Genomic DNA, 22,243 nt, shown 5'->3' with positions numbered 1-22,243 from the left:
TTCCAGTCTGTTCCATTGATCCTGAGGTCTGTTTTTTAGCCAGTACCCGGTTGATTTTATGACAGTAGCTTTGTAGTATAATTTCATGTCAGGGATTGTGATTCCACATGACTTGTCCTTGTTGCCCAGGATTGCTTTTGCTATTCTGGGTCTCTTCTGGTTCCAGATGAGTTTAAGGCATGTTTTCTCGAGATCTGTGAGGTATGCTAATGGTAGTTGAATGGGAATTGCATTGAATCTGTACAGCAGTTTTGGGAGTATGCATGGCAGTATCCTTGAACAATATTTTATTTTACTTTTTTTTTTGAGACATGGTCTTGCTTGTGTAGCTCAGGCTGGCCTTGAACTTGTGGTGATACTTCTGCCTCAGCTTCCTGAGTGCTGGGGTTACAAGTGTGTGCCACAACACTGGCTTGGACAATGTTTTAGAAAGGGATGGAACCAATAGTGATGATAAGAACTTTGACACTAGTTGTAGTGTCTATCATGGAACAGTTCTGATACCTTAAAGTTCTGTTAGGACCTTCAAGTTCCTGCTCGATTCTTGGCCCCTATTTGTAGTTATATTATAGCAGCATGTTTTTGCCATTTCCAAATGTTTGCCATTATCTTCTGGTTTCTGAAATTTGAACTGATCCTCTATAGATACTGTTTCTTTGAAGTGAAAATTATCTAACCCTGTGCTTGCCTTTTAATACAAAGGAGGAGAATGATATTCTGAATGAAGAACAGTCAGCCCTTGTGGTGGGACAGATTACATAGATATCCAGAGTGATTGGTGATCATGGCATATTTCATACACACACACATACACACAGACATTTTTAGGTAGGTGAAAATTGTTTCAAAGTGACTATCAAGGGTGGTCTTAAAGGGAAAGAAAGAAATGCCACCACTGGGCATTGGGCTACCAGCCCTTTTATTATTTTGATCAAGTCTCTTTATAACCATGTAATGGTGTCATTTTCCCTTTTTTTCCTGCTGTTACATCACTTCACCTCATTGCCTGTTTCTCTCTGAAAATTTTAAATTCTCAAAATATTGGCCATAGAGCAGGCACTTAGATTTGTTGTAATGGAGGACCTTGGTAGACTCAGGGAATGAAAGTGTTCAGAGAGGCAGGAACTGGGTTTGTCAAACAATTGGAGGACTTGGGAGGATGTGGGTAAAGCAGGAGAAGAATAATAATGAATATGGTGTAAGCATGTAGTATAAGTCCCATTTTTTGAATACTCTTGAACGACTATATATCCTATTATTATCTTGGCCCTCACTGATGAAATAGCTAATGAGTAAGTGTATCTTTGGTAATAATTACTCAGAAGTCCAGCTATATTTCAACAATGGGTGAGATTATGTCTCTAATACCATACTGATAATTCTTAGTATCATAAGTACATAGTGTTAGATATAATAGGTTTTTAAATGTTTAGTTTTTGCTCTGATAATGGATATTTCTATAAAGGTCAGTACTTTCAAGATTAATCAGATTTATAGCATATGCATCTTAATTTTTAATTGTAATATTTAGAATATTGTTTATATAATTTTTATTTAAAATTCCTATAAATAATTAAAGTATATGGGAATATTACTATTTATAAATGTGGGATTTGAAAGGTAATGCATTATTTTGACATTTCCATTCTTATTTTCTTTCCTTTTTGTCTTTTTTTTTTTTTTTTTTTTAAAGAATTAATGTGCCATCTGGAAACCTGAGATCCTGCCATAAAAGGAATTTTGGCTTTTTTGGCAACTAGTCATCAGGATATGCTGTGACTGAGCACCTTGTCAGAATAATGAAACATAACTAGAAAGGTGTATTAACTCTGCGTTTCAAAATATTTCTATATTGAGGATTCTTAGATGGCCATTATGGGGATAAAGTATTAGTGTTATTATTCGTTCAAACATTAAGATGATTAATGGTACACTTGTAGATCTTCACACCTAAATGTAAATCGAAACTCTGTATAACTGAGAGGTTCTGAGCTATTTCTAAATGCTATATTCTGGATCTTCTTTTCCATATTAAAATAAGTAAATACAATTAGTTTATGTTCTTCAGAGGAGAGAGTTGCACTATTACATTGCAATTAACTTGCTGTGTTCTTCTTTTCTGAATAATATGGTCATTGGAATTGTCAGCCAAACAGCTTTATTTATTTATTTGTGGAGCACTTTTTTTTAACTCTAAAAAGTAACAAGTTTTTAAAAAAAAATTAATTGAGAGAAAACAGCTGAAATCATGCACTGAAAGGGTTAAGTCGACATGAAAGAATTCATTTCCACTTTAATGACCTAGCCTTGCTGGGTTAGGACGATGGGGAACATGCTTCTGACTTGTACTCCTATTGCCAATTAACACCTCCTATAACAGGTTGCCTTAGCTAGTCATTGAAGCTGAGGCGGTAGAAATAGTTTACATGCAGCTTGTTTTTCACACTAGTTGTTTAATACTCACAAAATTAAAGTATTAAAAGGTTGTTTCTTACCTTGCTCGGTAAGAGATAAACAGTACAGTGGTGGTTATTTATATGTTTTAATTCACTTAGTTTGTGTTCAGTTTTTGTTTTTAAGGATCTCTTTTTATTAGGAAAACAAAGGTATTGGCTTCATCAAATTTTCTGACAGAATTTGTTGAGCATTATATTGAATATCATAAAATTCATTTTTTTCTGTTAACTGTCCGGCATGTATTATCTATTTAGGTTTTTTGTTTTAAAAATATAACCACCTCCATTTGTTAATAAACTCTGTGTTCTCTGTTAAAAAGCACATATATAACCAGACTTTTAAAAATAATTTAAAAGTACAAGATCAAATATGCACTTTTAAACTTCTGTCTTAAAATAAATTATGTGTAATATTTTAATGCTGTGATAGATTTTATTACAAATTTTGAAATGTTTATTGTCAGTTCCCAAGCATATTTTTATTTTAGACATTTTGGAATATTGCGATTTAGTGATACTATTTATTTCACATTTCTTTTAAGTGACACTTTGGTTCCTGTCTAATCAGCAGGTATTTTAATAACATAAAATTAGCTAAATAATTGATACCAGTTCACACCACTAGTAAGGTGGAGTAATATAACTAAGAGTGTTAACAAAGTTGTTAAAAGGCCTGAGAAGGTAACACTTTGCGGCCTTAGCTTTTATGCTGTTATAATGGCAAGTGCCTTGTTTTTTTTTTTGTTGTTGTTGAGTTTTTTTTTCCCACTTAGTCAACAAGGGCTGCCCAAGTAAAAGTCACAGCTTTTTATGTTAGATCAGATTTTAACCCTCTAAATGGGGGGGAAACAAAACAAAATGCAGATCTCATTGAATTTTACCACATTTTACTCAGTGTAGAACCACATTTTGTTCAGTTTGATACTTTCATGGAGTCCCTAATAGGCGTTACACCATTGGTTAGCTTCTCATGTCTGCATAAAGGCTAGTCAGACTACTTGTGCCCGTAGTTGTAAATGGATGGAAACTTTTACATTTCATCAGTTAAAAGATGGCTTTTCTTCCCTTTTAAAACAAACTTACTTTAAAAAGTAAGATTTCCTTAAGTGATTTCAAAGTTGCCTGTAGGAATTGATTTTTGAAGATTTATATAGCAAAAGTAATTCTTTCTAGTTCTTATTTTTGTGAGGGATATGTGCATTTTAGTTTCGTAGTTTTTATGGAAATATATAAATCATATGCCAATTTTCAAAATAGCATTTAAGTTTTAATAGTAAACTATAAAGTTGGAGAGCATTCAGGTGTTTCTATTACTTACGTTAGTGACACGTGATTTTTTTTATAGTGACATATGAAATACAGACCAATTTTTTTTAGATTTATTTATTTACATAAGTACCTCTTCAGTTGATACTAATGCCTTCAGTTATTGTAATAGATGTTATTAAAAGACCTTGAAGTTTAACTTACATCTCATTCAGTCTCCAAAAATTATTTTCTCTTTTATGTTACAGTGGTGAAATAGTTGTTAGAATGTCAGCAGAGTTAACTTGAATAGTTCACACACCATGAAAACTGATAATTTTATAACTGTGCTGTTGATTAAGCACCAGTTCGGTTACTATTTTTTATAATATTAACAACTTAAGCCTGTTTTTAAAATTAAAAATATATTGGAAGCCAGATTTTCATTTGATTTGCATACTTTTTCCTAAATTTATCCATCAGTTAGATTAGTTTTTTAAATAGAGCAGGTTCCTAATAAATGGCGGATGATTGAAGTGATTCACTGTACTACATTTGTACATTTATTCTGCAATAGGATATGGGTAACTTGCCCCTACATGTGGGTCCATATGTCCCTTTTGCTTGAATGTAAGAATAGCCTAACAATAGTTAAATCCAACTTGAGGAAACAGTTTGTATTAGTTTCTACTTGTGAAAACTTTTGTTTCCCAAAACAGATGTGCTAATATGAGGGATGAGGGTCTGTTGAGTTAAAAGGACCTAGATAATTTCTCTGGCTGAGGGCTAAAAACCACTGACTGTATTTGTTCTTTTGGGGGAACCTCTTAATCCCAGGACTCTATTTCTGTGGCCACTGCTTCACCTTTACTACTACTACCCTGTATATTTGTCCTCACTGCATCTCCTGATCCATAATTTGTTTCTTATTTAATATTTGAAATAGTGCTATACCTTGTGTTTTTATTTGCTCCAAGCATATCCATTTAATAAAAACATGAAATATCTTGAAATTCTTCATATTTGAAACTTGCTTCTAAAATGTATTAGTTAGTATCTAATTCTTTTTTTTTTTGGTTTTTTTTTTTCTTCCTGGTACCAGGAATCGAACTCACGACCTTGTGCTTGCCAGGCAGGCACTGTGCCTCTGAGCTAAATCCCCAGCCCCAGTGTCTGATTCTTGTTATATATGTTCATTTCTTTAAAATATGTTAAAGTAATACTCAAGTAATTTTATATGCTCATATATACAACCATAGTTTAATTTTTTGAACAGGTGATATATTTGAAAACTATTCTTGCCTTGTGTTTATCATTTGTATCATGTGATTTTTCCACAATCTCATGTGCTTTGTTTGACTTAAATTTCCTGCAGTAGATTTTGATAAAAACTGTTGCTGTGTTCGTATGAGTTGCTGTTTTCATATTAGCGCATACACCATGTTAGGAGTGCATCTATGACTGCACTTTGCTCTCCGTAGTGTACTGTGCCCATCTAGATTTCAGAAAACAGAGACACAGGTGCTTTTGAGTGAGAAGAACAAGTTTTCTTTCCATTTTTCTTAATAGGAAATGGTTCTGGGTGGTAGAGAATTCTAAAATTTAAACAATGGAAAAGTACTGCAGTCTCAGAGTAAAAGTAGAGTTAGGCACCTGAAAGTGGCAAAAGCATACATGTTACCAGAGTCAGAAATAGTATTTTAGTCCTGGTAAGACTGTGTGGCTCATAGGATGATTTGGAAAACTTTAGGTTAAACAGTGATAAACAGCTTTCTTTTTTCCATCCTAGGATTTCACTTCGAGTCTTTAATATTCTAGCATATAAGGTAAACTGGATACACATTACACTTCAAATTTGACTAGAAATGAACACTACGTGGAATTATCTTGCAAGTTCTTTTTTTGAAAGTAAATAATTTTAAAACCTCTGTCACACTGAAGTAATAATAATGAGTTGATATAACTTGTTGGTTACTGAACGTAAGGACTAATGAGGAGTCAACAAAATTTTTGCTTATATATCTAGTTTGAGACTTAAGATCTTAATTAGAATAAAATGATGAGTTTGATTTTTGAAGACACTGAATTTGAGATGTCTTCCTTGGGAGACAGTGTGGTGACTAATAGTAGGTTAGAAGGGAACCTGATTTTAATATCTTCTGATTTAATAATTCATGAAATGTTTGAACCCTTTGTATAGTATTTTTTTTAACCAATGTTTAAGTCTAACATAAACTCAGCAACTTTTTTTAATGATAGCTTAGAGCAGTCAGGATTTTTCTTATATTAAATTCCTTTACACTGTCCCCAATGCATCCTTCTACACACTATTTCATCTAATTAGTGGTTCTCAAACTTTAACACACATTGGAATTACTGGGAGAACTTCTTTAAAACCCCGATTTCAGAGTATGGCCCTAGACATAGCTAACAAGTTCTCAGGGGATGCTGATGGAGCTGGTTTAGGGACTGTACTTTGCAAACTATTAGTGTTTAAGATTTTTTTTTTTTTTTTTCCTCCGGTACCGGGAACCGAACTCACGACCTTGCGCTTGCCAGGCAGGCGCTTTTTGCCGCTGAGCTAAATCCCCAGCCCCACTATTAGTGTTTAAACCTTGTCTTCTGACAACTTTTCGGGTATTTGAAGAGGGCTATTTTGTACCTTGAGCCTTTTTCAAACTTTATTAAGTTCTTTTGAACATTTTCTATATATTGTGATTTTTATGTCACATTCCTGTTTGAGGTAACTCATATTTTGAGAATGGATTCTGTAAAAGTGGATTCCCTTACTTAGAATCAAGAACTGTCTAAAAACAAGGCTGCACCCTTGAGTTCTCTAAAATATTTAGACCGGTAAACATTTCTACTTACCTTGTTTTATAGGTTAATTCATAATTTAACTCCTCTTATTATCAAAGCTGTCAAAAAGGAGAGCTATCTGTTGTCATGGTAATGTACTTGAGAGCCATATCCTTTTTTTGTTCCTCAGCTTCACTGGGGTATTTTGACAAAGAAAATAGTATCATCTTTTTTGGGGGGGTTGCTGAAGATTGAATCCAGAGACTTCATATTGAACTCTAATAAAGCTCCCCCACCTTTGAGACAGTTTCCCAGGCTAGGTTTGAACTTGTGATCCTCTTATCTTAACCTCACGGAGTTCTAGGATTACAAGCATGCACTACCACACCTGTCTTAAAATTGTATGATTTTAAGGTATACATTGTGATGATTTGATACACGTATATCTTGTGAAATGATTACCACTATCAGATTAGTTACCTGTGTCACCTCCACACACTGTGTACATCTATTGAGCATGTTCATCTTATAACTCAGTTTGTATTCTTCGACATCTTTTTTTCACCTTCTCACCTCCACTAAACACGATTCTCTTGTTTCGATGATCAGTTTTTAAGATTCCACATATAAATGAGATCATGTTTTCTATGTATTACTTACTTCCCAAGGTTTATCCATGTTGTTGCAAATGGCAGAATTCCTTTTTTATTGGCACAGTCATATTCCAATGGAAATAAGTATTACACTTTCTTTAATTTTTCATCTACCAACAGAAATTTAGGCTGTATCCATGTTTTGGCTGTTGTGAATAGTGTTGCAGTAAACATGGGCATGCAGACATCTTTATGTCATGCTGATTTCATTTCCTTTGGATATAATGCCCAGAAGGGGGATTGGTTATATGGTAGTTACATTTATTTTTAATTCTTTGAGGCACCTCCATGCTGTTCTTTTATGTTGGCTACACTACTTTGCACTTACCAATAGTGCACAGGATTCATTCTCACCACAACTTTGCCTATTTCTTTGAAATTTTTGTTTGGATGCTTTCAAGATTATAAGTTAAAATGTCCAGTATAGGAATAGATTAGGATACTTGCTTTTAACTCAAGATTATGTTTCTGTTTAAGATGGCAAACAGAGGAAGGGGCTTTCAACAATACTTTTTAATTATAGGTTAAGTTCCTAGGTTTATTAGCATTACTAAAAGAACTGTCAAGAACATTCTGGTTCCTGCAAACATCTCTGCTTATTTACTGAAGTAATTTCTAGAAGTGAAAAAGTCACAAAGTTTGTGCAATTGTAAAGCTCTTGATGTACATTGTTCATTTGCTTACCATTCCTGCCAAGAGTTATATGTCTCCTTTTTTATACTCTTTCCAGAAGTAGGCATTGTAAAGCTTGTTTGGTGGGGAGAAAATACCACACATACAATGTCTTAATGTGTTAATTGGTATTTCTTTAATTAAAGCAGGTCAAGGAGGGAGGTTGAACATTTTCCATGTTTATTTCGCCATGTATTTCATATATAATTAGTCCCTTTGTATTCTTTGCTCATGTTTCTATTAAGGTTTTAATGTTTTTAAATTTCTTGTGTATCTACTTTTTGTCACAAATAGGACAACTTTTTTTTTTCAGGGTATTTGTTTTGCTTTTTTATTTTAAGAATTTAAAAGTCTAGGTACATTGTAAATTTGACATGCTTTTATTTGTTCAATTGACTTTATTCCTAAAATGTGTTTCCTCACCTGTATCAGATAGATAGTCTCTAGTATTTTTAGCATAGGTTTTGTTAGGGTTGGGTTTAAAAAAAAAAAATGTAACTATAGTCCATCAGGATAGTGGTATAACATCAGATAGAGAAGTGCTTTTAGTTTTAAAGTCTTCCACTATTAAAAAAGGAAAATAAAATTTGTTCAATTTTGTGTTGATAACTTTGAAATCTAAGTGAGATGAAAATTTGAGCGATGGTATAGTAGTTTGTTTACTCTCCAGATAGAGATAACCTGAATTTATCAGTACCACTGAAAAAGTTGTAGCAGTTAGCTTCAAAAACAGCTTCACAGCCATTGTTTTAATAATGAACTCTCAGATTTTAATAGGAAATTTTTAAATGTATGTACCCATTACTAGAACATTGAAAATGGAAAACTTGTAAGATTTTCCAGTTTACTTTTTAAATTTACCATAATGATATTAAAACCTGACATGTTGAACAGAAAAATGCAAAGTCCAGACACATTTCAGTTTTGAACAGGAAAATAAAAACTGAAGTAAAAACTTTTAAGTTGGAGGAATAATTTATCCCAAAAGTACAAAGATGATTTAAGGCTGGTAAATGTTACTGTAGTATGTCAGAGAAAAAAAGAGGATGAGTGAACTGTAGTGGCCACTGTGGCTTCTTTTACGTATCCATGTTTTGGCTGTTCTAGTCTCTTTTACGTATCCATGTTTGGCTGTTCTAGTCTCTGACAAGAACAAGAAATGTAGGTACAGGTTTAGCACCCTACTCCAAAATCTGAAATGTTCCTAAATCCAAAATGTAATATTCAGGAAGTTTTAGCTTTCAGAGCTTGGATTTTTGAATTGGGGGTGTTTGACTCGTAAAGTTTATGCAGGTAATCCAAAATCTAAGAAACTTTGAAATCAGACACTTCTGGTCCCCAGCATTTTAGGTTACAAGTACTCATCCTCTGTATTTCTCTTTGATTGACAATGGAACTCTTTTTCCATTCTTTTGTGGTGGTTATTTTTAAGCAGGATATATCTGAATTTTCATTGTAAGCCCATTTTGATAGGGCTTTATCTTTTAAGAAGAGATTTTAACCCACTTATATTTTTCAAACTGGTGTATTTAATTTTACTACGTTTGGTATTTCAGATTTGTTTTTTCCTTTTTTGGATTCCTACTATTTTATTGTTGTATTTTGTTTACCTTTTTATTCTTCATTGACTTAGGTGTACATTATGTTTTAAATTTTACAGTGGTTAAATTCTTTAAAATTTTTTTAAAATCTGTATTTGTAGAATAGTTGAAGTCAAAACTTAGAGTTGCATTTTCCCCTTTATTTGTAAGAGAATTTTGTATTCTATATCACTGAAATAAATTTGTCTAATGTTATTTTACTCTTGTTTCTCTCAGGATAACTTTAATTATTTTTCATCTTGTCAGTCCTGTAGCTTTTCATTTTAAAGAGGAGAAAACTTGTGTTTTACTAACACCAAATAATTTACTAAAATTTTGTTCATGATTCCTGTTTTTCGTTTTTCGTTGACTTCTTTCTCTTTTAATCACTGTCTTTGAATCTGGTACTTTCTCTTAATCATGCTGTACCCCACAAGTTTTGCCAAAAGACAGTGGCACATTTTTTTTTCATCTGTGGGGCTAATGCACTTGTCTGCTGCATAGGTGCTTACATACATCTCTTGAGTTTAGTTTCCAAAGTCTTTCTATGTGGTTTTCATCTAGATTACCTGCTTGTATGCTGTTCTATATGGGGAGCATGTTCACTGCTAGTCAAAGGCCGTTAATATCTGTCCCATATATTTCTCTTTTCTCTTCTGCCCACCTTTGCCCTGCATTTCTGTGCTACCAGCCCTGCTCTACTTGCTAGATTTTTATTTTCCCCCGTTTTATGAGTTTATGTTTCTGATACATAATATATTCATGGCGGGGAGTTGGTACATGTACATATCACATCTTGATCCTTTTTATACTTACCTGCCTTCCCCTCCCATTTTCCTCCATCATAGATCCTCATAATTATTTTCATATTCACTTGTAAAAATAAACTTGGATACCAATCACAACAAAATAACAAAATGGTAGTTTTTCCTACTTTGAAATGATCATAGGCTTCTAGTTGCAAAAATAGTATGCACACTCTCTTAACTCAGTGGTAACATCCTGACACAGCTATAGTACAATATAAAAACAATGTTTTTTGTTTTTTTTTTTTTTAAGTAAATCTTTGTATCATACCAAATCCCCAGAAATTTTGCTAGTATCCACTGCTTGTCCATAATTCAGACTAATACTTTCAATCCTTTAATTTCTCTGAACCTTGAAGACCCCAGGTTATAATTGTTAGCTTGTCTACTAAAGGTCCAAGACCCTTGCTAGGTTTTTAGTCTCTGACTAGAACAAGAAGCGAAACAGAGCAGTAATGAGGTAAAGAAGGTGTGAGGGGGACAACAGGAAATATCACTGCAGTCTGCTGTCTCAAATACTGCACTCATGTTCTAAAGAAACAGTTGTATAGTTTTTTTCTACTTAGCACATGGCTTTCTTTCTGAACCACGAGGAAATAATACATTGTGAACAAAAAAGCTGTGGTAATTTATTTGCATCTGGCTTGCTTCCCCTCTTAGAAGTAACTGGTATTTTTCATTTTTGTTCCATTGACTTGCAGGAACTTTCTTCATTCTTTCAGTTAATACTGAGTTCTAACTAAAGTGAAGGTACTTTACTAATGACTGATTATATGTAATATGAAATAAAACAGATTTTTTTTCCCCTTCATTATTGTAGTAATACTTTCTGGATTCTGTCAGTAAAGCATTTTGACAATGGTATAATGTTTTATTTTCTTCTTTTTAGAGAGCATATTTTCTAGAAAATTGAGAAAGGCTATATTAATACAGTCAAGATACCAGTTTGACTGTGTTCTCCATGTGCAAGTTTTAAAGTTATTCTAGATTGAGAAAATAATTTCATGAATATAAAATTCATCATCCTAACCTTAATGTATTACCTCATCAAACTTCTCATCACATCTGACTTACTACAGTCCACACATTTTCTTAATCAGTATTAACTAAACTAATATAATTACATCACTAAAGTTATGACTTCAAAAAATGTTTGCCTGAAAGTGTGCCATACATTATTCATTCTGAAAGAGATTCTTTTTGAAAGATAAGCAATAAAGCTACATTGCATGATGATAAATGAAGTTTTAACTATTGCCTGGCATTTATTATTAAAATATAAATTTGTGGGCTTGACTTTTTGCACTACTTTGCACAAAAGTAAATAAAAACAGATTATTTTTGTATGCGATTTTAGTATTTAAAGAAAACTTTAGAACCTTATACTTAATACTAAATATTATAAGCTTTTAAAGAAAACCAAAAGTAAAAAAATTTAAATTACAGAATTTAGCATATAAATAGAACTGTATATAGATCTGTAAGTGTGGAATGTAATGAGTAAATTATGTAGTTTTAATTAGTATAAAAACAAGAGCAAACACGGAGCTGTACTTTAAATACCTACCATGTTTGTTATAGAGTTGTAATAAGAATTATTGTCGAGAAGAAAACTAAGCAAAGTAAAACTTGGAGATTATAAATCATAATTCAGTGTAATTTCTCAGACTGCTCAGTACTAAAAAACAAATTTTTATGTACATCATCTGGGACAGAATTATAAGATTGTAGGCATCTTGAGAGTAAAGACTATAAATTACTCTGTGTAGCTGAATGTTATAGTCAAAAAAAGTTCCTTTTTGTGAATATGACAGGATCTTTCTGGAGAAACTTAGTATCATCTTTAGCCTTTAATAAGAATATCTATTTTGAAAGTGGTGGTCAGGATTTTCACATTAAGACACCTGTCTTAAACAGTTAGTTGATGTCTGAGGCAACTGTGTTAAATTTGTTGTGCGGGGGGAGGAGAACAACTTCATTAGGTGAAGTGTAGAGCATGTTCACAGCTCTTTCACCTAGGGATTAGAAATCTTCCCTCTTCCCTCCCTCCATACCTATGAATTTGCAGTGATCCCGTAGCCCTAATCTACGTGCTGCCTTTAGCAAAGAATCAAGATGTTCAGAGGATTTGCTATTTGTGTGGATCCTTCAGTTAATCATCTAGTTTAACAACATTCCCTTTGAGGTAAGTAGTGTCCTCAAAGGGAATGCTGGAGCATTACTGTTATTTTGTAGTAAAGGTGGAGTAGCGTTGTTGAAATTTTATATCCATTTTATGTTGGAAACTTGCCTGAGTGCTAAGTTTTGTCTGTGTCCTTCAGGTTTGATATTTGCAAACATGCTTTGATTATGTGTTTTGAACTGCATAGGAAGAAACTTGAGATGTTTTTCTAGAACTCCTTTAAAATAGTCACATATATATGGCATATAACATCTAACTTCTATACTGTGTTTATATTTATAATAATTCATCCATTTGTTTCTAGGGGCCACCTACAGATGCTCCTGCAGTGGACACGGCAGAACAAGTCTATATCTCTTCTCTGGCGTTGTTAAAAGTACGTAACGAATGGAGTTGTTCACTTTACTGATTTCTGTTGCTTTCCCTTTTACTGTGCAATATTTTCACCGTAATCCCCTCAGATATAAATACGTTTTTAGGTACATCTATAAAAGAGACTTTTATTTTTACTGGAGCAAAATTAGCTTATTATTAAAGGCAAAGCAAAAGAAGACCTGAGATCTCAAAGAAATGAGCTTTATGCTCACATGTCTTCCTCTTTACAGATGTTAAAGCATGGCCGGGCTGGAGTTCCCATGGAAGTTATGGGTCTGATGCTTGGAGAATTTGTTGATGATTACACCGTCAGAGTGATTGATGTGTTTGCTATGCCACAGTCAGGAACAGTGAGTACTTTTATGGATGCCTGCTGCAAGTAAATGTGTTTCGTTTTTTTTTCTTTTCCTATGCAAAGTAACTTTCATCATTTTATTTTTTTTTCTAACAGGGAAAGTTAATCATACAATTAGTGGTATAAATTTCTAGATTATATTGAATTAAATCATTATTTTTAAATGCACTATGGATTCATATTGGGCCACAAACTGAATATGCTAATGTTAAATCCTTTTACATGTTCCTTCAGATTTAACTAGCAAAATATACTGGACTTAAAAGTTAGGTACCCTATCTGTGTAAGCACAGTATTAGTTTGAACACTTGGTTCAAAATATTTCAGAGGTTCTTTTATTTAACTTTTTAATGCACATACATTAGTTCTCATTATTTTGAAATATGTCCTTTTTACAAATGTTCCACATATGGTGATGAATGACTTTTAAGCTTTCCCTATTGAAAACGTTAAATAGTAAGAAACAGAACTGTTAGTGAATCTTGGTTCTTTTTGTCCATGTTAATTTGTTTATATATATTTGTTCCATATGTATTTTGAAGGTTATCTACCTCTTTAGAATATATTCTTTCTGGAGTGTTTTTTCGTTTGTTGTATTTCGCCTTTTCATTTAGTTCATTAGAGTTTTGTAGGCACAAGTACATTTAGATTTAAAGAAAATAGTCAAAAATCAATAACCATTCTGTCTGCCTTCCAGAAGTAATGCATACTTTGTATATATTCTTCTCATCTGTTTGCCTAAAAGTGTGTGTGTGTGTGTATTTGTATCTCTGCTATGGAACACTTCTCTAACTGATTCTTGCAAAATACCTGATTATAGAAGTTTGTTCTTATAAAACTTTGTATTCTGTTTGAGGATCCGTACTGGGAGTTTGCTTTGATACAGTACATATTATAGAATCAATTGTATTTTTAAGTGATGCAGTATATGTGTATGTATCTAAAACAAGCATTTAAGAGTAGCTCTTATAAAATGCAATATATATGTAAATAACACAAAATAGTGGTAAAATATGCCAGATTTTCTCAATGAATTTGTTGAGATAAACTAATTTGGATGTTCTGATTTGTTCATCTGGATGTTCATTATATTGTTTGTTCAATTGCAGATAAAGAAGTACTCTAGTCATTAAAGATTTAGATTTAAATCTTGGACGGTTACATATTATATATATCCTTTCATGTCAATGTCTGCAACACATTAACTTACGTTTGCTTACGTTACATTTGGTCCTTCTTTAAATACTGATTATTATAAATAGTTCTTGGGTTTTAATAGTATTACTTTGATGTAAATGCTTATTTGACAATATAAAATAAAATATTTTGATCCTCATATTTATTCTATGTAGTAGAATTAGGAAGTTTTTCTTCTGGCCCAGTAGTCAGTAAACTTTTCTGAAAAGACATGCTTCCATGGCATAGTTTTTGCCACTTTCCTCTTCATTCTCCCAACTTCCCCTCCCCCTTCTTTGTATTTTCTCTTTTAAAATATTTAAAAGTAAATAAAATGTTATTGTCTTAGCAGCAAATTGCATACTGCCATTCTCAAAGGATGCACTCTTTATTGGAATTCAGTATACTGATTGCTTTGGTAGGGAGGAAGTACTTATGTTAACTGGTTTGTTTAGCGAGATTACATTTAGAATCTTGATGTTAGAGGAAAAGCCTTAGAGGAGATATAATGGACCAGTGAGATAATATGGACCCTTTTTTATATTTCTGTGTGCTAAAATCTTACTTTGGTTGAACTAGCAAAATGAAGCATTCAAGATACTTGGTCACAAACTGTCTCCGGTGGGGAAGTATTTTTGTAATTGCTTTTATTTGAAGCGGTAAATTATTATCCTTCTCTAAAGTTGTTTACATAATTGAAAAAAAATACTGTTTCATTGTAATAACTAAATAGTTGTAGTCCTTACCAATGATTAGTAGATGGCATTAGGAAGTGTTCTTCCCTACATAGGTCTAACCAGAAGTCATGATTGTTTTAATTATTTTATGTTTCTGACAGTTACTTACAAGGCATTATCCTTAAGCTCTTAAAGGATCTTTAATGTTCTCTTAACTCATTAGCAAACAACAGTTCGGTACATGAAAATTTTAGAAACTTCATTGCTATAAGGTTTATAATTGAATGACTTGAGTGAGTAGCAAAGTTTATAAAACTAGTTTGTTACCTCAAAATAATATACATAGGCATTTGGAGGTTAGGTTTTATTTATTGACTACGATATAAAATTTCTTTGCTTTCAAAGTTATAAAAATTAATGTTTCTCTCTTTCTGAGCTAGGGTGTCAGTGTAGAAGCAGTTGATCCGGTGTTCCAAGCCAAAATGTTAGATATGTTGAAGCAAACAGGAAGGTAAGTATTTTAAAGGAACATTCAAAAAACAATGGGAGGTATTTTAGAAGTGTACTTCCAAGTTAGGGATATTTATGAATATCATTTCTAGAAAAAACAATCCATGCAGCTGATATAAAAGTGTCTGTCAGTGTAAGTGTTATGTACTACCTATGTGGTACCTCTTTCCCCAGAATGAAAAAAAAAGTCTGCCAATCAAAATCTGCTTCATGTTAAAATTCTTACTGTCACATAGTAAATTATTAAGCTTGGACTATAGCTTCCCTCTGTTTAGCATATGGAAGCATTGCTATCTCATTACTATAATAAAAAGAAGTTTAGTGTTTTATATGTTTGAGTGTTGGAATGGAATGAGATTTTGAGTGTTTAATTATATTTATAGACATTAGTTTTAAAGACAGAGAAAGTAAAATCCAAATATTAAGTTTTTTCCCCCGGATTAAATTTCTTAATAGTTGTCATTCTCTTACTCAGATTCTTCTACTGTGGAAAAAACTTCAAAATTAATGTTAGCAAAAAGCTCAGCAGCTGAGCAGAACAGTGCAAATTGGTTTTTGACTGAGTTCCTAGTGCTACTGCTGGTTTAATTGATATTTAATCCTTTCACAACAGTGGATCCTGGTGTCCATTGTTAAAAATGTTCTCTGTGCCTAGAAAATCCAACTCCCAGAGCTAAGGAGTTAAAGAGTAGATATTTACTTGAATGCTGAAAGGGTAAAAACTGGCTCTGAGAAAGTGTGGTAACAAGGTGAAAAACTGAAAGCCTTATCTACCACTGCTAATGTGCATCTCTTAATGATAGCACTCCTTTGTCACACTTTTCATTTCCATGTTTCTGGATAATATGGTGTACAATTTCAGAGTTTCTAATGGTGCTTTTTCACACCTGTGTGTTTTTCATCTCTTCTTAATTTATACCCTGTTAGTGTGTTGTTTCTTTTCATAGCATAAGTGTATTTCTTGTTCTGTTCTGAACATCTGAATGCCCTTTTTGTTTCAGGCCTGAGATGGTGGTTGGTTGGTATCACAGTCACCCTGGTTTTGGTTGTTGGCTTTCTGGTGTGGATATCAACACTCAGCAGAGCTTTGAAGCCTTGTCGGAGAGAGCTGTGGCAGTGGTTGTGGATCCCATTCAGAGTGTAAAAGGAAAGGTAGAGTCAATTCTATCTTTGTTGTCATCTCCTATCACATTGTGTTTACACATACATGAAATAAAAATCCATTTTGCTTTTAATAGCACTTTTAATTACACAGAAAAGTGCTGCTTAAATAAACAAATGAAAAAGTATACAAATCAATATATGCGTCTGTATTACCAATCGCATTATTTAGGGATTTGTTTCTACTTTAATCACATGTTCTGAAAGAGTTTTTATCTTTAAATTTTATAAAAGTGGGATTGTTAAACCATATTATTAATATTTTAATTAGTATTTTAAGAAGTATTGTCTACCATCATTTTCAAGGTAAATTTGGAATCAGCACATTTTTTAAACGTCTATTTATAGGGCTTTGACTTACAGATACTGTGCAGGGCATACTCTGGAGTTGCACATTGCAGATATTTTAGACAATGAAAACTTGTCCCATATAGACTTGGTATCAACCATTCACATACTTAGAGAGAGGACACAGAGAGAGGAATAATTAAATATGCTAAATGATTGTGAAAAGAGATAATTTGAAAAGCATATTGGGTTATCCTTGTTCTTTGTTGAAATCTCTTTTGTTCTTGTTTAGTTCTTTTTTTCATTCTTTCATTCGTTCTTTTCTTTTCTTTCTTTTTTTTTTTTTCATTTCTTTTTTTCTAGCCCCATATGCCATTTTCCTATTTCCTGCCTCATGACAGCAGGGAGCAGCTCTATTATCACCTTCACAGAGCTGTCTGCAAATGTGAGAGGCAATTCGATTTTGCTCAACCACAGGGAGAGTGGATTAGAAAAACTACAGAACATACAGAAATTGGCTAGGTGGTTACTGCTTTAAAATACTGCTGAGGTGTCTTGTTTGAGCATGTACTTCCATTGTGGTGTAGAATAATTGTTAAAATAAAATCACAATACATTTATGGAGTACTTTTTATGCAGGTTTTACAAATAATTTTTAAAGCACTTAGAAATAAATATTAGCTTGATATCTATCAGACCCAGAGTTTGATAGGCATATAGATTACATTTACCTCTGCTCACCAGCTCAAAGTACACATGGCTATTAAAATACGGAGTTTTTATAACATCAAATTCATAACAATGAATTTGAAGTTGAATGTTTTCTGACATCATATTATTATGATGTATAAAAATTGAGGTCTTCTCCAAAATATCCTATTAAATGTCGTTTAGCTTTTCAGACGCAGAAACTATCAAAAAAAAAAAACAATAATAGAAGCTGATATACTAGAAAATTCAGAATGGGTAACTTCTGATGCTTGCTCTATGCCTGTATTTCAGTTTTTTCTTTTTTCGCTTTTTTTTTTTTTTTTTTTTTTTTTTTTTTTTTTTTTGCTAAGAGTATTATTACTTAACTGATAAATTGAAAATCCTTGATTTCATTAATTTTATGAATCAAAGTGTATTGTGATACCTCGTAAGTGTAATTCTGATTTTTAAGGTACTTTTTTAGTAACTTGTAATTCAATTATGTAATTATTATTTTAGAATTATACAAATATCCCATAACGCCACTCCATCACAATAATTAACAAGTAATAATTGAAGCTTAATTTCAAATGGCAGTTTTCAAAACCTAGTTCTAAATATTGTATAATACTACAATTTTCATGATTTCTAGGTGTTTGGTCAGATTAAAAGAATTAGTTTTATATAAAACCATACTTGTATCATATGACTCGTGACAATTTTAGATCTAACTTTTTAAAAATATGTCTTAAAATTATTTTACAAAATCACAGTTTTATGTGCCATATATTCTTGAAAATATTTAATTTATATCATTGGTAATTCATATCACTTGTTATATATAACAGCGATTTATAGATTACCTGAAATAAAGATCCAGTTCTTTGCCAATCATGCAGTTTTATCTATATGGTTTCTAAGTTTAATTGTAATTTATAATTCTTTCATGTCAGAGTCTCTCAACACTCTGAATCAAATTAAATACTAAATCCATTGAGTATTTTAATTAAATCATTAAATTTAAGAACAGAAATTTATATAAATGAAGAATAACATAGGACTCTCTTCCCTTTCCTGCATGTGATTTATCAAAGCTGTCAAAATATTTAGTAAGATAATGATTAGATCAAGAGTTAAAATGATAGTCTATATGTAAGTGACTTAAGTTAGGTCTCTGTTCATAATTTTTAAAACCTATTTCCCATTTATTTTATATACTTCCATTTTTATAAATTTCTGGGTTACCTGTCTGTTTTTGAGTGATTAGATAATCATAATTCTTTTCTGTAACTTCAGTTTCTTCACAGTAAGTTTAATTTTCTTTTAGGGTTACTTGATTTTATTTTTATTAAATAATTGCTGTGTCCAGGTATTATAATAATAACCATTTCAACTTATTTATTCTTTACAATAATCTTAGAGTGGCACTATTATTATATTACATTTTATCAATGAAACAGTTTTTAAAAATTAGAGTCAAAGTAATTACAGTGTACTTTGCCAAAATGAAACTATGGCAAAGCAACAAAACAACATTACAAATCCAGGTCTATAAATTTTCAGCACACAACTTTTTTTTACTGGTTCTTTAATATTATACTGTTATAAATTACATAATCAGAATAATTCAGGAATGGAAAATTAATACCAGAGGTTGATGCCAGGCCTTTTTTAAAGTTCCTGTCACTAGGTGTCACTCCCTTCAGCATAAGTTAAGGGAAAGAGCTATACATTTTCTTTAAATTCTCAGTTTTCTACATTATTTATAACAGGTATCATATATAGTTGATTTTTCCATATTCTATTAATTATATAGAACAATGTTGGTAGGGATCCTTGTCAGCTTTTGTGACATCTATAGAACCAATCAAACCAAAGTGAATACTAAAATGCACCTATACGTTAGAAAATCTATGTCACTTTACAGTGTATAGTATTGTAAATGTTTTAAAATGATATAGATGAAAATCATTATGAGTCTCATTCATAATTTTAATGGAGAGTAAGCTTATAGAAATTGTCAGAGCTCTGCTCTGAACTAATCCATGAAATGATTTTTTGAGATGTGCTTCAGTTTTGAGTTTATTATAAAATACATATATTCAAATATTTTAAACTTTAGCTCTCAAATTGTGCAATGGCAACTTCTTGCATAATGATTATATATTAAGCCCACAACTGAACTTAATTCAGAAGCAAATTGTTTATACTTTTTCCAGAGGTTGAGGGGAGGAGAAGAAAAGACTACCATAGAACTTCATATGATAGTTTAATATATGTATTAGAAATGTATGCCTTAGAAAACTCATTTTTCTTGACAGGATTCCTGTAAGAAAATGCTTATATGTTACACTACTAGCAATTATTATGTCTCTTCTCTGTAAACAAGAACATAAAAAAACTGATGACGATTTAGTCTCAGTGCACTTTTATACTGGCTGGGTTTTCTTGAAACATTTTTATTTAGTCTGATCAGAAATACTCTAATAAACTTTAAAAATGTGATGTTTATCTAAACATCAATTAGCTCATGAACATGTATTTTTTAAGTGTACCTGGTATGCTGTATGCGAACGATTCTGAGATACAAAAAAAAAAATCTTCATTTCTTTGACAGGATAATTCATGTACATTTAGTGTCACTACTGAGCAGGATGAGTGGGTTAATGACCATGAGCTGGCTCAGGACTTGACCCTTTTAAAGGTTTAATTCTTTTATTAGCACTCCTGATTTTATAAAGAGTGAAGCACACCAACCCCATCCTTCCCTAATCTTGTAAACCTGGGTGTGATAGGATTTCATGGCTACCTGTGTTGTTTTCATTGAGCTCCAAAGCATCCCCGTATCTCCAGTCTGAAAGAGCACCCAGTTATTGTCTTTTAAACAGTGTTTTACCAAAAATGAGACTCTGGACAATAAATACAATATAGGAGAAATGTTTCAGGGAACAAATGTTAGAAGTGCTGACTTTTTATCTTCAGATATCTAGGAGGTTGTGTATTGGGGGGGGTTACTTTTCTATGAAACTTGATGTTAGAAAGTTTTAAGATGATAGAGATTTTAAACCACTCAGCAATTTTAAGTTTTTCTTATTAGAAAAGTTGTAAAGGCAAGGCACAGAGTAATAAAGAGCACAGGCTTCGAGTCAGGCCTGCATTAAAATCCCTGTTTTTATCTCTTCTTACAGCATGACTTTGAAGAAGTTACCTTGGGCTTCAGTTTTCCTATACATAAAACAGATTTAGTACCTGCCTCCTTGCTATAAATATCACGAAGTGATCTGTGAAAATGAGAATGTGTATGTTCACAGTGAAGTAGTACTTCTGTCTTCTAAAGATGAAAGTAGCTGATACTTTTAAGAATTAAGAACTAGCGTATTTTTAAAAACAATGTAAATATCTCTGGAAAATTTGCTAGAGAATAAATATGTATTAATTCCTGTCTTATTTAGGAAGGTTATAGTAATGACTATAAAAGAAATGCAGATTTTTCTCTTGTATTTTGAACATCATGACTAATTTAGAAATACTCTACTGATTCAGCTCATTTTTATTGAGTACCTAGCCACTTTCAAAGTTATTACCTTGGGTATGTTGATGAAGAGGAAAATGAATAAATTACATTGAAACTGTCTATGAAGTGACTGATGTATTGTGGCTACTATTTTGTGTTTTATTCATCTACGTGTTCTCTCCCCCACAATAGTTGGACCTCTTTGAGAGGGGGAATAGTTCCGTATCTTAGAATTTATATAATGTCTGACAAAATACTTTTTTTTTATAAGTAAATCAAAGAGTGAACATGTGTCAGAATTCAACTATTACCAATTTTTTAAGCAAGTGAAGTGAATTTTGTGAGTTTTAGTAAATTTTATACATTAGCAATCATAGTCATTTTTTAAGTAGCTAAAACATGCAAACATGCAATAAAGTCAGTTAGTTGATTTGCTCATGGACATTAGTTGTAATCAATTCAAGTTTAACATGTCATTTGCCTTGTCAAAGTAGTCAAAAGACATTTAGCATGCTCATGATCCATAAGAATCTTTTTTAAAGATCAGTGTCCTGTAAGGAACAGTTAGGGGTATGTAGTAGTCCTAATCTCAAACTGACATAAACATACCCTATTCTTTATTGGGTTTTCCAGATTAAAAAGAGAAAAGTAAAAGTTCTATTTCCATCCTAATAGAGTTCTATGAGCATACCCTGCCAACTTTTGGAGCAAGTTTAGTTACTACATTTCTGTTTTCTTATATTTTACTCTTATCATCAGTTTCAAGTTTTATAGCCCTATTCGATCTTGTAGAATACCCATGAAAATACAGGTTCTAATGTGCTCGTGCTAATTCTGATTTTTATAAAAAGGAAAAGAAGACATGGCATTTTTAGCTGATACACTTAGAAATTTTGAGGTAGGAATATAAAAGCAATTTTATGTTTAAAACTCTAAGAGAATAAATCTCACATAGCTCTGAGTAGAGTTCTTTTTATCCAAAGCTTCTATATAAATACAACCTTTGAGCTAATTTATTTTGGTTTAGCATTTGCTGTATATTTTGAATGATATAAATGTGCTTCAAATTAGTTGGAATGCAACTGTTTCAGTAAAACACAATAA

At 32.1% G+C, this 22,243-nt stretch overlaps 1 protein-coding gene across 2 annotated transcripts in view; it reads left to right on the top strand.

Moving 5' to 3' along the window:
- The window catches only part of Psmd14 (proteasome 26S subunit, non-ATPase 14), a 94,883-nt gene that overhangs the window by 40,260 nt on the left and 32,380 nt on the right, over positions 1-22,243 (top strand). For both annotated transcript variants that reach the window (XM_005393340.2, XM_005393338.2), the window contains 4 exons: positions 12,698-12,769; positions 12,999-13,118; positions 15,417-15,487; positions 16,488-16,638. In XM_005393340.2, coding sequence (XP_005393397.1) covers positions 12,698-12,769; positions 12,999-13,118; positions 15,417-15,487; positions 16,488-16,638 — 414 coding nt within the window. The remainder of the gene's footprint in view (positions 1-12,697; positions 12,770-12,998; positions 13,119-15,416; positions 15,488-16,487; positions 16,639-22,243) is intronic.

The sequence above is a fragment of the Chinchilla lanigera genome, unplaced genomic scaffold, assembly GCF_000276665.1.
Source record: "Chinchilla lanigera isolate Chin_1 unplaced genomic scaffold, ChiLan1.0 scaffold00048, whole genome shotgun sequence".
NCBI lineage: Eukaryota > Metazoa > Chordata > Mammalia > Rodentia > Chinchillidae > Chinchilla > Chinchilla lanigera.
Note: the sequence above shows the minus strand (reverse complement) of the source record. Positions and strands in the feature narration are given on the sequence as shown.